At 45.9% G+C, this 15,086-nt stretch overlaps 1 protein-coding gene across 4 annotated transcripts; it reads left to right on the forward strand.

Moving 5' to 3' along the window:
- The first annotated feature begins 1,539 nt into the window (after positions 1–1,539).
- LOC310660925 (protein O-linked-mannose beta-1,4-N-acetylglucosaminyltransferase 2-like) lies at positions 1,540–7,501 on the forward strand. Of its 4 annotated transcripts, none has more exons than XM_083406496.1 (3): positions 1,567–1,800; positions 2,242–2,413; positions 5,195–7,501. In XM_083406496.1, the coding sequence occupies exon 3, from the start codon at positions 5,285–5,287 to the stop codon at positions 7,019–7,021; it is 1,737 nt and encodes a 578-aa protein (XP_083262622.1). In that variant the 5' UTR covers positions 1,567–1,800; positions 2,242–2,413; positions 5,195–5,284; the 3' UTR covers positions 7,022–7,501. The 4 variants fall into 4 exon arrangements, with proteins under 4 accessions (XP_083262624.1, XP_083262622.1, XP_083262623.1 ...); XM_083406497.1 differs by having other exon boundaries at positions 2,333–2,413; XM_083406498.1 differs by lacking the exon at positions 2,242–2,413 and having other exon boundaries at positions 1,540–1,800.
- The last annotated feature ends 7,585 nt before the right edge of the window (positions 7,502–15,086 follow it).

Consider the following 15,086-nt stretch of genomic DNA (forward strand, 5'->3'; position numbering starts at 1 on the left):
TCTTAATTTTATATCTTCACTAACATCTTAATCTCCAGAGTAATTATGCATTATTTCTATTATTATTATTATTATTATTGATATAACAATGTTACCGGAAAAATCCAAGGGCTCCATTGGACAAAACAAAGACACCAACCAGGATAACTTGGAGCAAAACAGCAGCCTGTAGGCTTGGCCTTTATTGAACTGTTGCAACAGGGTGTCCCCCTCACTTGCAGGAGAGAGGAAAGACAAAAATGGTGTGCAAGACCTTATAAAAACTTTTGAAATTCCCCTCCTCTAGGTCAAGCCCACCCCCAGAAACATCATGCATACATTACAGAAAGCAGGGGTTGAGGGAGGAGTTGTGGTGGTAACCTGAGTGTCCTGTCACCTGGCTGGTTCCCTTCTCCTCCTCCCCATGAGTCATTTTCTGAAGACAAAAGGTAGTCGCAGTTTCCTGCCCCCTGGGGGAAGATCTGACCATTGTCCTTTGTTCCAGTCCATGCTGAATCCATTCCCATATGCAAGTTCTTTGTGATGTTGATGGTCTTCTGTCTAGGACCATCAGGGTTGGCATAGCAACTGGGCAGGGCTCCTGTGGATGTGCTGGGCTGCCCTGTATCAAACCTTCCCCATTTTGTAGTCCTTCCTTCATGGAGTAAAATAAAAGTGGAACAGTGCAAATCCGATGTATGGTTGATTTTCTATGAATTTATAACAGAAGTGTAGCGTATGTAGTGTGTGAGTGTGAGTGTGTGTGAAGTTTGTACAAACTGAATGATGGGGGGGGGGGGTTCCTGCTACAACAAGAAAAAAGAAAAAACACAAATGCCAAATTACACACAGGAATAACCATAGACACATAATTTTCTTAACAATCGATAAAACATAAAGGTAAAAGGTACCCTTGCCCGTACGGGCCAGTCTTGACAGACTCTAGGGTTGTGTGCCCATCTCACTCAAAGAGGCCGGGGGCCTCTCGATAAAACATATATTGGTCTTAACACTAAAGACCCCAACCTCCTGTCTATTCCATATTTCGATTTCCTATTACTTATTGCCAATACACACTTTTATCATAATTAAACTTTTTCTTAATATATCTAATTTCTTATATCTACCTTGCAACTATTACTGAAGTTCCTCGAATGCTGCAACAGAATTTAAACTGCTATATTTATTTTTCAAATATTCTTTGAAAACCTCCCATTTTGAAACAAATTCCTGTTTTGATTTGTTCTTTATTTTTTCTGATAGACCATCTAATTTGGCATATTCTGTCAGCTTTTGGATGCAATCTTGAATAGAGGGGATTTCATTAAAGAGTAATTATGCATTGCGTGGCCAAAAGTTCAAAACAAAAACAACCAAACAGAATTAAAAGAACACACCTGCAGCCACTCAGCCGAAATCGGAAACTGAGTTGCCCATCATTGCTTTTGCTTGTGTATTTTTCTTCCTCCTTCCTCTCTGGATAACAACAGGCAAACATATGGAGGGGTAAAGGAGAACTACAACCCCCAGCATGCATCTGGGCTGCTGTCAGAATGGCTTGCTCAACCATGCTAGCACTGAGCATGAGCAAGTTTGTGTCTTACAGGGGAGCTCTGGCTGATGAAAAAGCAAGGGCGGTAAACCAGGGAGCGCATGCAAGAACCGCCAGTTAAATGCACCAGTCTTTTCCTGCATGAGCAAAAACGAGACAGGGAGAGGGGACCCTTTTGCTTCGATTCCTGCAAGCTTCTCCGTTGAAAAAGTTGCACAGAGAATGCGCTTCTGAGGCCAGGAGAAAAGGACTGCTGCAGTGCCCTAAAGGTAAAGGGACCCCTGACCATTAGGTCCAGTCGTGGCCGACTCGGGGGTTGCGGCGCTTATCTCGCTTTATTGGCTGAGGGAGCCGGCGTACAGCTTCCGGGTCATGTGGCCAGCAGGACTAAGCTGCTTCTGGCGAACCAGAGCAGCGCACGGAAACGCCGTTTACCTTCCTGCTGGAGCGGTACCTATTTATCTACTTGCACTTTGATGTGCTTTTGAACTGCTAGGTTGCCCAGCAAAAACAGCAACATCTTCCATGGCAGGCGAAGGGAGAGGCTTGGCACCTAGCCGGTAGAGGGGGTTACAGGTTTCGGGGGCAGCCAGTGGCAACGGGATCGCTTGCCTGATCAACGCCACTTACGCCAGAGTTCTGGAATCGAACGCTTATCTCTAGACTGTCAATCCGGACGCGCAAATAAATCCTCCTCTGTTCTTATTAAGCTGTTGTTTCGATGGCATTGCAGAGCAGCTGGGGATTACAAGATCCTGATTTGAGTGCAAAATCCTGATTGATTTATTTTTTTTTGGAAAGGGAGAGATCTACAGTGCTCGCTATGCTCCAGTATTGCATCTGGGCTAGATGAGCTGTGCAGGGAATAGCACAGTTTACACGGTAAGTGTTTCATGAAGGATAAATGCACACTTGATCACGGCAGGCGTGGGAATGGGATAAGTTTTAGGGGGCTGCTGAATTATAAAAGGGTTCCTTTTCTCTCTGATAGATGGATTTTAACTGTTGTGCATGGAAACGTCAGTGTTTGAGAACTGCTCCTGAAACAGGGAAGGAAAATTAGTATGCGTATCTTAGCACCGGTAGAGTTCCTTTCTTATTTCACTAAATCTGAAATTTGACTTGGCTCTTAACACCCAGTCCTTTTAATGGGGGAAAATATGGTCTACAACTGTGTATATTGCAGTATTTTCCAGGTAGTGATGATGATGATGATAATAATAATAAATTTATACCCCACCCATCTGGCTGGGTCCCCCCAGCCACTCTGGGCGGCTTCCAACAAAACACTAAAATACAATAACCTATTAAACATTAAAAGCAAATATGGAATGTTGTTGTTGTTGTTTAGTCGTGTCTGCCTCTTCGTGACCCCCTGGACCAGAGCACGCCAGGCCCTCCTGTCTTCCACTGCCTCCTGCAGTTTGGCCAAACTCATGTTGGTAGCTTCGAGAACACTGTCCAACCATCTCGTCCTCTGTCATCCCTTTCTCCTTGTGCCCTCCATCTTTCCCAGCATCAGGGTCTTTTCCAGGGAGTCTTCTCTTCTCATGAGGTGGCCAAAGTCTTGGAGCCTCAGCTTCAGGATCTGTCCTTCCAGTGAGCACTCAGGGCTGATTTCCGTAAGAATGGATAGGTCTGATCTTCTTGCAGTCCATGGGACTCTCAAGAGTCTCCTCCAGCACCAAAATATGGGATAAACGGTAACAAATATCTACTTAAGAGATATACAGCCTATAACTAGCCACTAGGGACCACTGCTTTCCTATTTTTTTAACCATTGCATCCTCTGAACACCCTAAGCCTGTGGACAGATACAGACGGGCATGTACCTACGTCGGTGCATAGTATTTGTGTGTAAATGCATGATGTTGGGATTCTGACATGCTGTCATTTACAGCACACCCCTCACAATGTCGCTGTGAAGTAATGAAATAAAAAAAATCCATATCTGTATTTATTGTCCTGTATGACTTCTGGCTGCTTGGGAAGGCTATAGCAGCATACATTCTGTGTGCAAATATTCCAGATTCAGTCCATGACATCTTTAGGTGTCAGAAAAACCCTTGTCTGAAACCAGATTTGAATGTTTCCCCATCTGAAGTGTTGAGTAGAAGTGGCTGGTGTCCCAGGATGTTGAATGCATGAAACACATCTTATTATACTGTAGTCTCTATAAACAGGTTAAAAAGGTAAAGGGACCCCTGGCCATTAGGTCCAGTCGTGACCGACTCTGGGGTTGTGGCGCTCATCTCGCTTTACTGGCCGAGGGAGCTGGCGTACAGCTTCCGGGTCATGTGACCAGCATGACGAAGCCGCTTCTGGCGAACCAGAGCAGCGCACAGAAACACTGTTTACCTTCCCGCCGGAGTGGTACCTATTTATCTACTTGCACTTTGACGTGCTTTCGAACTGCTAGGTTGGCAGGAGCAGGGACTGAGCAACGGGCGCTCACCCCGTCGTGCGGATTCGAACCACCGACCTTCTGATCGGCAAGTCCTAGGCTCTGTGGTTTAACCCACAGCGCCACCCGCATCCCATAAACAGGTTAGACAGCACCTAATCAAACCAATATTAATAGAAAAACCTGGAATTGTTGACTCCTTTTACGTTAAGATTCTGCTTGAGGATAAGATACGTACTATTACACTGGCTGTAGCAAGATTCCTCTCACGAGGCAGTAAGAATAAGAAATCAGTATGTAGCAGTGAGAATGTTAATAGCCAGTAATTGGAAAGGAAATTATGTTCCAACCAAAGAAGAATGGCTGAATAAATTATTTGAATACTTGGAATTAGCAAAGCTGATAAGACAAAAACCAAAAAATATAATCCAGAAACAATGGAAATGTCTAAATGCTTATTTATGTAGACAAAGATTAAATGTAAGGTAATGTTTAGAGTAGATTTATGAAAGATTTAGAAAACATATTGGAAAGCTTTTACAGAGTTACGATCAAATACAATAAACTCTGCTCATAGAGATGGGAGACACAGAGGCATACCAACAAACGAACGTGTTTGCATTAGGGGATGTCCTGAAGGACTTTATGCATTATATCTTGCGCTGCCCCTTATATAATGAAGCAAGAGAACGATTTTTAGCACCTATAACCACAAGGTCCCCTGGCCAGAACCCCTCTGACATGATTTTATATCTCCTCGCAGACACAGATAAGTTTGTGACCTGGCGTGTAGCACTCTTTGCAATTGCCGCTAGGAAAATTAGAGCAAATTATATAGCCAAGATAGCCACCAACTGTAAAGGAGATGAATTTATTTGACCCTATCTACATCAAGCTATATTCTATCTTTATCACCAAACTCCAAATATAATTGCACATTGTATTAATTAACATTATTTTTTAATATATTATTGGCCATGTGGTGATTTTAGCCTATAAATTTTATTGTTTAATGTCTTAACCTGTATATTAAGGTATTTTTATAGCTCTGTTTAGAGTAGGTAATGTCTTGATAATGTAAATGTTTTAAGTTTTTTTTTAATTCATCCAGCGTATTTTCTTTTAATTGTTGAATGATTCTGTGTACATTGTGGGCCTTTGGCTATGTGCAATAAAACTGACTGACTGACTACAGGAACATTACAAAACTTGAATTTTATTTTTCTCTGTCTTTCTCTCTCTCCTCCCTCTTATTTTAGATCTCGTTCCACAATGTTGAAGAGCACAGATGATGCCTCCCTCTTCCTGTGTGTCCGCCACCTGCCCGCCTGATAAGACTTGGCTCCAGAATGAACATAGCGTCCGTGTTTAATGCCTTGCTAGTGTGCGTCCTGGCGGCTGTGCTGTGGAGATACGTCAAGCTGCAAGACCACGTCTCCGTCTTGGAAGAGGAGTTGCTCCTTGCTCGCCGGACGCAGCAGCTCTCTCAGGTCCGCGTTGACTACCAGGCTGCTCTTCAAGACCTCCTGCAAGATGGCACCAGGATGGTGTGCGCCGGCAAGATCCACACAGATCGGATCTGCCGCTTTGAATCCCTCTGCTATTCCACAGAGGCGGAAGAATTCATCTTCTTCCACAGCAACTCCTCAGTCATGCTCCCCAACTTGGGCTCCAGGAGATTCCAGCCTGCCTTGCTTGATCTCTCCTCGGTGGAAGACCACAACACACAGTACTTCAACTTTGTGGAACTGCCAGCCGCGTCCCTTAAATTTATGCCAAAGCCAGTGTTTGTCCCCGACGTGGCCCTGATCCTGAACCGATTCAACCCGGACAACCTGATGCACGTTTTTCACGATGATCTCCTCCCGATCTTCTACACCATGCAGCAGTTCCCAGATTTGGACCAGGAGGCCAGGTTGTTTTTCATGGAAGGCTTTAGCGAAGGCTTGCATTTTGAGCTGTACAAACTGTTAAGCAGCAAGCAGCCGCTGTTAAGAGAGCAACTTAAGACTCTGGGCCGCCTTCTCTGCTTCACCAAGTCGTACGTGGGACTGTCCAAAATCACCACGTGGTACCAGTACGGGTTTGTCCAGCCGCAGGGGCCGAAAGCCAACATCCTGGTCTCGGGGAACGAGATCCGCCAGTTTGCCAAATTCATGACAGAGAAGTTCAATGTAAGCTTGGAAGGGACACCCGGCGAAGAATATATTGTGGTATTCAGCCGAACCATAAACAGGATAATCCTCAACGAGGCAGAACTCATTCTGACGCTCGCCCAGGAATTCCAGATGAAAACCGTTACCGTTTCCATCGAAGACCACGCATTCTCGGATATCGTGCGCCTGATCAGCAACGCCTCCATGCTAGTCAGCATGCACGGAGCGCAGCTTGCAATGTCCCTCTTCCTCCCCAGGGGAGCCACTGTGGTGGAGCTTTTCCCGTACGCCATAAACCCTGAGCACTACACACCTTACAAAACGTTGTGTGCCCTTCCTGGCATGGACCTCCGGTACGTCGCCTGGCAGAACACCGAGAAGGAGAACACGGTCGCTTATCCAGACAGGCCCTGGGATCAAGGAGGGATCGCCCACTTAGACAAGGCGGAGCAGGACCGTATCTTGCAGAGCAGCGAGGTTCCCCGGCACCTCTGCTGCCGGAACCCGGAGTGGCTTTTCCGCATCTACCAGGACACGGAAGTCAACATTGCTTCCTTGATCCAGGTAGTCAGGCAGATGGTGAAGACGAAGCCTGGGCCTAAGAGGCAGGCGTGGACCAATGGCCTCTACCCGGGCAAAGTCAGAGGTGCCAAGTGCCAGACTTCCGTCCAGGGCGCCAGCGAAGCCAAACTCTCTGTGTCCTGGCAAATCCCTTGGAACCTGAAGTACCTGAAGGTCAGGGAAGTGAAATACGAAGTGTGGATACAGGAGCAAGGGGAAAACACGTACGTGCCTTACACCTTGTCCCATCCGAACCACACCTTTTCGGACAACATCAAGCCCTTCGCAAACTACCTAGTGTGGATCCGCTGCATTTTCAACAAGAATCTCCTCGGGCCCTTTGCAGACGTGCTGTTGTGCAGTACGTAATCGCCACCCAGTTGCTTTTGAGGGGGGGGGGGAGTTGATTCCAGCAAGGGGCTTTGAAATAAGGCAGAGTGGTCCCCATTGTCCTGTAGTTTTTCAAGAAGCAGGCCAGGACTTATAGACCACGCTAGTGCCTCCGTGTCCATTTTATTGCATCCATTATCGTGCCCGTCTCTGTGGCATTATCTCCTGTCGGTGTTTGAGTTCTCTTGGTCCTTGAAAAACACCTACGCAAACTAAACCGGAATGGAAGGTAGATGTCGTACCTTGACAGAATAACCGGAACATCTCTCTCTTTTGTCTAGTGAATAATTTAAGCCCATATTTCTGATGGAATTTAAGTGTCTCTCTGAATGGGCAATCTCTTTTGTGTTCTCCACTGTTCAGATTTATGTTTTATGCTCCCCTCCCCAAATATCGGTCTCCCAAATCAACATATTTGGTACCATTAATTGTTGAAAACCTGTCTATAAATGTACAAAAGTATGGTTTTCCTTTCGTTTGGGGTTCTCGCCTTCCTCCTTTGTGAGATTGGCCGGGACACTGCAGCAGTAGTCTATACCTCAACGTCAGGGAACTGCCATCGGAGCTGGAGGCAGAGAGAAGGCTCCAGAGGGATGGCGGAGAGGGTCCCAGTAGGGAGAGAGGCAGCCCATCCTCTGGGGAAGGAAATCAGCGTAACACCAGTGGAGAAGGGGGGCAGATGGGGGAATCAGAGAGGTGGCTCCAGGACTCCTCGCCGGAGACCAGCGGAGAGAGTACGGGTCCTCCGCTGCCCACACCCTCCCTGTGCAGAAGACCTCCGCGCAGGGAGAGGAGGAGGAGACTGGGCGTCAAACAGCTTTTATGCTGGAAGAGGTTCAATAAACGCCCACTGACGGATTCTGCCAGCAACTGAGGCAGCCACAAAACTTGAGGCTGTCCAGACAGAAAGGGTTCAACCAGGTAACCTAGCCAGGAGTGGCGGCAACTTATGCACGAGCAACCCCTAGAACCATTACACTCGACGTCAGGGAACTGCCATCAGCTCAGAGGCGAGAGATGGAAGGGCAGTTTTGTTATAGGGAGCCTCCGAAAATCTTGTGTGGGGCTACCTTTGAAGGTGACCCAGAAACTGCAATTAATCCAGAATGCAGCAGCTAGACTGGTGACTGGGAGTGGCCGCCGGGACCACATAACACCGGTTCTGAGAGATCTGCATTGGCTCCCAGTACGTTTTCGAGCACAATTCAGTGTTGGTGCTGACCTTTAAGGCCCTAAACGGCCTCGGTCCTGTATACCTGAAGGAGCGTCTCCACCCCCATCGTTCAGCCCAGACACTGAGGTCCAGCTCTGAGGGCCTTCTGGCGGGTCCCTCATTGTGAGAAGTGAGGTTACAGGGAACCAGGCAGAGGGCCTTCTCGGTGGTGGCACCCGCCCTGTGGAACACCCTCCCTTCAGATGTGAAGGACATCAGCAGCTATCTTCTTTTTAAAAGACATCTGAAGGCAGCCCTGTTCAGGGAAGTTTTTAATATTTAATGCTGTATTGTTTTTAACACTTGATTGGGAGCCGCCCAGAGTGGCTGGGGAAACTCAGCCAGATGGGTGGGGTATAAATAATAAATTATTATTATTATTATAGGGAGCCTCTGAAAATCTTGCAAAGCAGTTCCTCTTCCAGTGAGGAGGAAAGCCCCACCTCCAGTGGAGAGGAGGGCCAGAGGAGGCTAGGGAGAGCCTTAACACCGAGCCTGAGCAAACCGGAGAGGCAGTAAGCACGCCCTTGCCAGCGCCCATTCTGCGCAGTAGTCTTCGGCGCAGGGAGGGGCAGAAAAGGCTGGGGGTGGTGCGACTTTTATGCTGGGGGAGGCACAAAAACCGACCACTCCCAGATTCTGCTAGCGATCGAGCCGGACATGAACTTACGACACTCTTCACTGTAAATAGTTTGCACCAAGAATAAAGCCTGGAAAAGACAGGTCAGAGTTTTGCCTAGTTCCTCCTGTTACCGGAAAAATCCGAGGGCTCCCTTGGACAAAAAGTAAAGACACCAACCAGACTAAATTGGAGCAAATCAGCAGCCTGTAGGCTTGGCCTTTATTGTACTGTTGCAACAGGGTGTTCCCCTCACTCGCAGGAGAGAGGAAAGACGCAGAAAAATGGTGTGCAAGACCTTATAAAAACTTTTGAAATTCCCCTCCTCTAGGTCAAGCCCACCCCCAGAAACATCATGCATACATTACAGAAAGGAGGGGTTGAGGGAGGAGTTATGATTGTAACCTGAGTGTCCTGTCACCTGGCTGGTTCCGTTCTCCCCCTCCGCATGAGTCATTTCCTGAAGACAAAAGGTAGTCACAGTTTCCTGCCCCCTGAGGGAAGATCTGATCATGCTGAATCCACTCCCATATGCAAGTTCTTTGTGATTTTTGATTGTCTTCTGTCTGGGACCATCAGGGTTGGCATAGCAACTGGGCAGGGCTCATGTGGATGGGCTGGTATGGTGAAGGGATTATGGTGCCCTGTATCAAACCTTCCCCATTTTGTAGTCCTTCCTTCATGGAGTAAAATAAAAGTGGAACAGTGCAAATCTGATGTATGGTTGATTTTCTATGAATTTATAACAGAAGTGTAGCATATGTAGTGTGTGAGTGTGAGTGTGTGTGAAGTCTGTACAAACTGAATGATGGGGGTGTTTCCTGCTACACTCTCGAGCAACCACAACAGCATCGGACACTCGTAATAAAGGATTAGGCATCTCAGCCGCTTTGCTCCATCATTTGCTTTGGTCAGGGCCGTCTTAAGCATATCCGGTGCCAGGGTGCAAAGCTCCCTCTGCCACCCCCACCTGCTGTCAAGGATGGCGCTGCCGGCGGGGCTGGAGGAAGCGGGCAGCAGCTGGAGGGTGGCTCCTCCGGTGGGGAAGAGGTGGAGGCTGGACACGGCGTCTCCCGGCTCAGCTGGCCGATTTGTGCCACGGTGGCCACGGCAGACGGAGGCTCCGGGCGCGACGCTGCTTTGTGTGATAGGAATTTTATGGTCTTAGATATATGGTAATGTTCATAACTGCACATACATAGATCAACACAGGAAGACCAACCTGGAACCATTTTGATTCCTAAACTGACAAATCCTTTCTCTGCAAGGTTAAACTGGAAAAGCCTCCCCATTGTCTCTTTCCTCACAAGATATGTCTGTTTGAATGAGGTGTGAGCCTGTGACCTGGCCCAGGAAATAAGTATTTCACCGCTACAAAAGAATGGCCAGGCTCCCCAGGAAATCCAATCAAGTAACTTGCCAGACAGGAGATAAACTGTGACAGGAGAAAAACAACATTTAAATTTCTGTGATGTAGGTGGGATGTATCTGAGGGGTGGTCTTAGGTTACACTCCTCCTGTGATGTATGTATGATGTTTCTGGGGGTGGTCTTGATCTAGAGGGTGGCAATTTCAAATGTCTTTATAAAGCTTTGTGCGCCATTGTTCTGGGTTCCTCCTCCCTTCTGTGTGTGGTGAGTGAGGACCCCGTTGCAGCAGATCAATAAAGATCAGGCTTACTAGCTGATTTGCTTCTCAATATTCTCGGGCTGGCCTCTGTTATTTTCTCCTACCAATAGGGAACCTATGTAAGGACTCTATATGGGCTCTTGAATACCCCATAAGGGAAAAGGGCATATTTTTATTTACAACATTTGGCATGGCATGGCGGAGGCGGGCGAGGATGGCGAGCTGATGCCAGGAGGCGCCACATCCAGCCTCCGCCTCTTCCTTGCCACCCTCCAGAACCTGGCGCCCCGGCGCCCCGCGCCACTAGCCTCTATGGGTAAGACGGCCCTAGCTTTGGTTGTTCTGTTTTTCTCTGACCGTTGGGAGACCTAGAGATCTGCCAGACGGGCTCCTTCGCCTCCCTTAAGGGAGAGGAACCTTTTTATTTGTCCTTTTCAGTATAGACAGTTAAAATCGTTAGTAGGATTGGAATATCACTTGTAGTTGAACGGTGAATTTTGGACACAACGGAGAGGTAAAAGATTTGGATTGTCATAGAAGACGCAGGAGGAAACGAGTAAAAACAGGACCCACAAAAGGAAGGAGGAAAAGTGTGGGAGATTCCTTGGAATCTTGTTTTTATGTTGTGTGTTAGATATGGGACTGTAGCATTTGTATCTGAAAAACCAAATAAATAATTTTTTAAAAAGGAAGAAAAGCTCGCCCTATAGCAAATATCTTTTTTTTTTTGGCAAAATTTTTATTAGTTTTTACAATATCAATGACAAACAAAAGCACAAGACAAACAAAACATAACATAAATCATAACCTTATTGAAAATAACAGTTATTTACTTTGTAAAATGACTTCCTCGTTTCCCCTTAGTTGAATTTCATTGCATATCCTTATAACGGTTTTCCAAATCCCAATTTTGATACCCTTTAAATTGAACATTAACATCTTTAAATCTTCTCCTTCTTGTATTAAACATATTATTTTATCAGTTAACATAAATACAATCCTAAGCCCATTAAGTATCTGGAAGCTATTTCCAGTTAGTTTTGCTTAACAAGTTTAGCTAAATAATTATTAAATTTCTTCCATTCTTCGTGGTGTTCCTCCTTCTTCTGGTCGCGGACTCTTCCGGTTAGACCGGCTAGCTCCATAAAATCCATCATCTTCATCTGCCATTCTTCTACTGTTGGTAATTAGAATCATAGAATCATAGAATCATAGAGCTGGAAGAGACCACAAGGGCCATCGAGTCCAACCCCCTGCCAAGCAGGAAACACCATCAGAGCACTCCTGACATATGGTTGTCAAGCCTCTGCTTAAAGACCTCCAAAGAAGGAGACTCCACCACACTCCTTGGCAGCAAATTCCACTGTCAAACAGCTCTTACTGTCAGGAAGTTCTTCCTAATGTTTAGGTGGAATCTTCTTTCTTGTAGTTTGGATCCATTGCTCTGTGTCCGCTTCTCTGGAGCAGCAGAAAACAACCTTTCTCCCTCCTCTATGTGACATCCTTTTATATATTTGAACATGGCTATCCTATCACCCCTTAACCTCCTCTTCTCCAGGCTAAACATGCCCAGCTCCCTTAGCCGTTCCTCATAAGGCATCATTTCCAGGCCTTTGACCATTTTGGTTGCCCTCCTCTGGACACATTCCAGTTTGTCAGTGTCCTTCTTGAACTGTGGTGCCCAGAACTGGACACAGTACTCCAGGTGAGGTCTGACCAGAGCAGAATACAGTGGCACACAGTTTTCCCCTTTTTAGCTAACAAAATATGAGCCGTACTTGTGGCATACAAAAATAGTTTAACATCTTTCTTTGGCAATTCCAAACCTGTTATTCCTGTTATAGCCAATATCAAAGGCTAAAAAGAAATTGCAGTTTAGAAACTGATTATTAAGAAGTGTCCAAAAATCTGACCATACTTTTTAAAAGAGAGGGGTTACCCTAGATTTACAATTGCAGCAGCCCCACTGCAAGTCTCTTTAGTGAGACAGGAAGAGTTGTTTAAATTCCAAAGTAAAGTCCTTTCACAGGAATCATGGGCAATTTCTCTTAAATATTCCAAATTTAGTTACGCAATAAAAAAAACTTGGTGTGATGGCCTGGGATTCGGACTCGGAGGCTGAACCTGAGGGATCCCAGCCTGCACAGGAGTCCCCGCCTCCAGAACCAGCTGAGCCGGGGCTGGGGCTTGAGCCTGAAGGGCCCTCACCTGTGCCGGATCCTCAGGTGCAGGCACCAGCTGAGTCTGCTCTGGCTCCTGAGGTGATGGAGGACCCATTGCCTGCAGGTGCTCCACTCTCAGCCCCGTCAGGGGAAGCTGAGGTTGCCTCTGGGTCCGGTAACCCTCCAGCCTCTCCTGAGCTGCAGAGGCTCAGGGCAGAGAGGCGGAGGTAACTAAGTTCCCGCAGGAGGAGTGCTTGCCTCCAGGCCAGGAGAGGCGAGTCACCTGAGGATTGGGGCTGCCCTATGCCTCAGGGCAGATAAATGCCAGCCAGCCCCAGTCACAGGTTGCGGGAGCAACATTGTTGGCAGCCTGTTCCTGCCTGAACCCTGTCCTGCTCTTCTGCCAGAGTTCCTGACCTCACCTGACTCCCTGCCTTGGACCCAGCTTCAGCTTTGATGGACAGCCTCCATACTGCACCCTCGACCTCGGACTGGACTCGGACCTCGCCGCACAGTTAACCCTCGGGACCAGCACACTTATTTATAAGTTTTGGCCCATCATTGCCTCTGTTCTGGGGGTGTGAAGTACTGCTTAAAATAGGATTTACCATAAATAAAAACACTGAGGAGATATTGACTAGATCAGATATTCTCCCTCTTTCCCGACTAAAACCGATCACAGTCGGGCACTTTAAATGACTTCAGCAACGGAGTTCAAATTGCAAACATCGAAGGAACGATAATAAACATTAGTGACATTTGAATTGAATCCTTAAAACCTTAAAAGTCGAAACCTGGTCATAATCATAAGTACCAATTTTGTGATTAGGCCATATCTCCACTGTTATCTGTAGTACAATAGTACTTATATTGCCATATTTTATTTTATAAATTGCTTGCTGGTCATTGACCATATTAAAGATATTTGATTTGATTTGATTTTGACTTCAGGGTGTGTGGCCTTTCATTAAATTCTAAAGAGGCTGAAATTCCCAAGAGAGAAAACCTTTTCCCTCAAACCTTTTCCTAACTGCTCCACAATAACCGTGGTCTATTTATAATTAAATGTGAATTCAATAAGGCAAATGAAGGGTGTACCACTAGGAGCATCTGAGTGAGAATAATAGAGCATATCTCAAGAATTAAAGAACAGACTTTAGAAGCCCCTTTTTGTAAGGCACTTTTGGGGAAACCAGACTTCAAATTTACGGTGTTGTATAAATATATCGAATACCCTCACAGGAGAGAGAACATTCAGAAATGCCTTATGCAGACAGAAACTTGTTTTATTTTTCAATTTAAAAATTTGGAACTGTTGTGGAATTGGCATGGGGGGGCACTTGTTTGAGAGCTGTTTCTGCCCCTTTCCACTTTCTCATAGCAGAGCAGAATGATTGCAGAAAGCTTTCTGTCAAAATAGTACAAACACAACATACACACTTTTCTAATAAACGAGAACCCGGTCTCTTTGTCCCTATGTATACGAACTCTGTACGTTATGATGAATGAACTTTGTATTTGCATACTACCGGCAGCCGACCAATCAGAAGCGCTAGTTTTCGACAGCTAGCCAATAGGGGGGGGGAGACATTGTGGTTCCTGTTAATCAGTTTTGCCTTATAATTCTCTACTCGTTAAATAAAGAGTACTTAGACAGCATCTTAAAAAGCAGAGACATCACCTTGCCGACAAAGGTCCGTATAGTTAAAGCTATGGTTTTCCCAGTAGTGATGTATGGAAGTGAGAGCTGGACCATCAAGAAGGCTGATCGCCGAAGAATGGATGCTTTTGGAAAATTAATTTCAAAATTTCAAAAAAGAAAAAGAAAAAGAGAACGGTGCGAACCTATTTCCCTAAGCGAGAAGCTAATGACCAGGGCTCTGGGTTGCTCACCGGGCCCCAGGAGGGATGTAGTAACATCGCTATGGGAACCCATGACGGCTGCTGAGATTAAGAGAGCCTTACCATCGGCCTCAACAGCGCCAGGACCAGACAGAATGACTGTGGAACAGGTGAAGAAGCTGCCTCTGGGTGTGCTGGAGAGGCTCTTCTTTTTTTTATATAATATTTTATTAATATTTTCACATTAAAAAAAAGAAAAATACAAAAATAATAAAGAAAAACAATTAAAAACAATTCAATTTTCATGATATATCTTGCCTTTGCTTACTTCCCGGACCTCCCCATACCTCCCCTATTTGTATTCCACTTCAATTATTTATTCAGCAAATCCTTTCCCACTGCCTTATCCTTATCCAAATCTTAATATGTTATACCTTTAGCTTTTCATCTGTTAACATTCCATTTCTCCCTATTCCTTCATACCGTTGTTACTAAAAACCCCTTAACCTCATCATTCTAACATTTATTAATTTTATAATATTTCTGTAGGTAGTCTTTAAATTTCTTCCAATCTTCTTC

The sequence above is a fragment of the Podarcis tiliguerta genome (genome assembly GCF_965153285.1).
Source record: "Podarcis tiliguerta genome assembly, chromosome: 12".
NCBI classification, from domain to species: domain Eukaryota; kingdom Metazoa; phylum Chordata; class Lepidosauria; order Squamata; family Lacertidae; genus Podarcis; species Podarcis tiliguerta.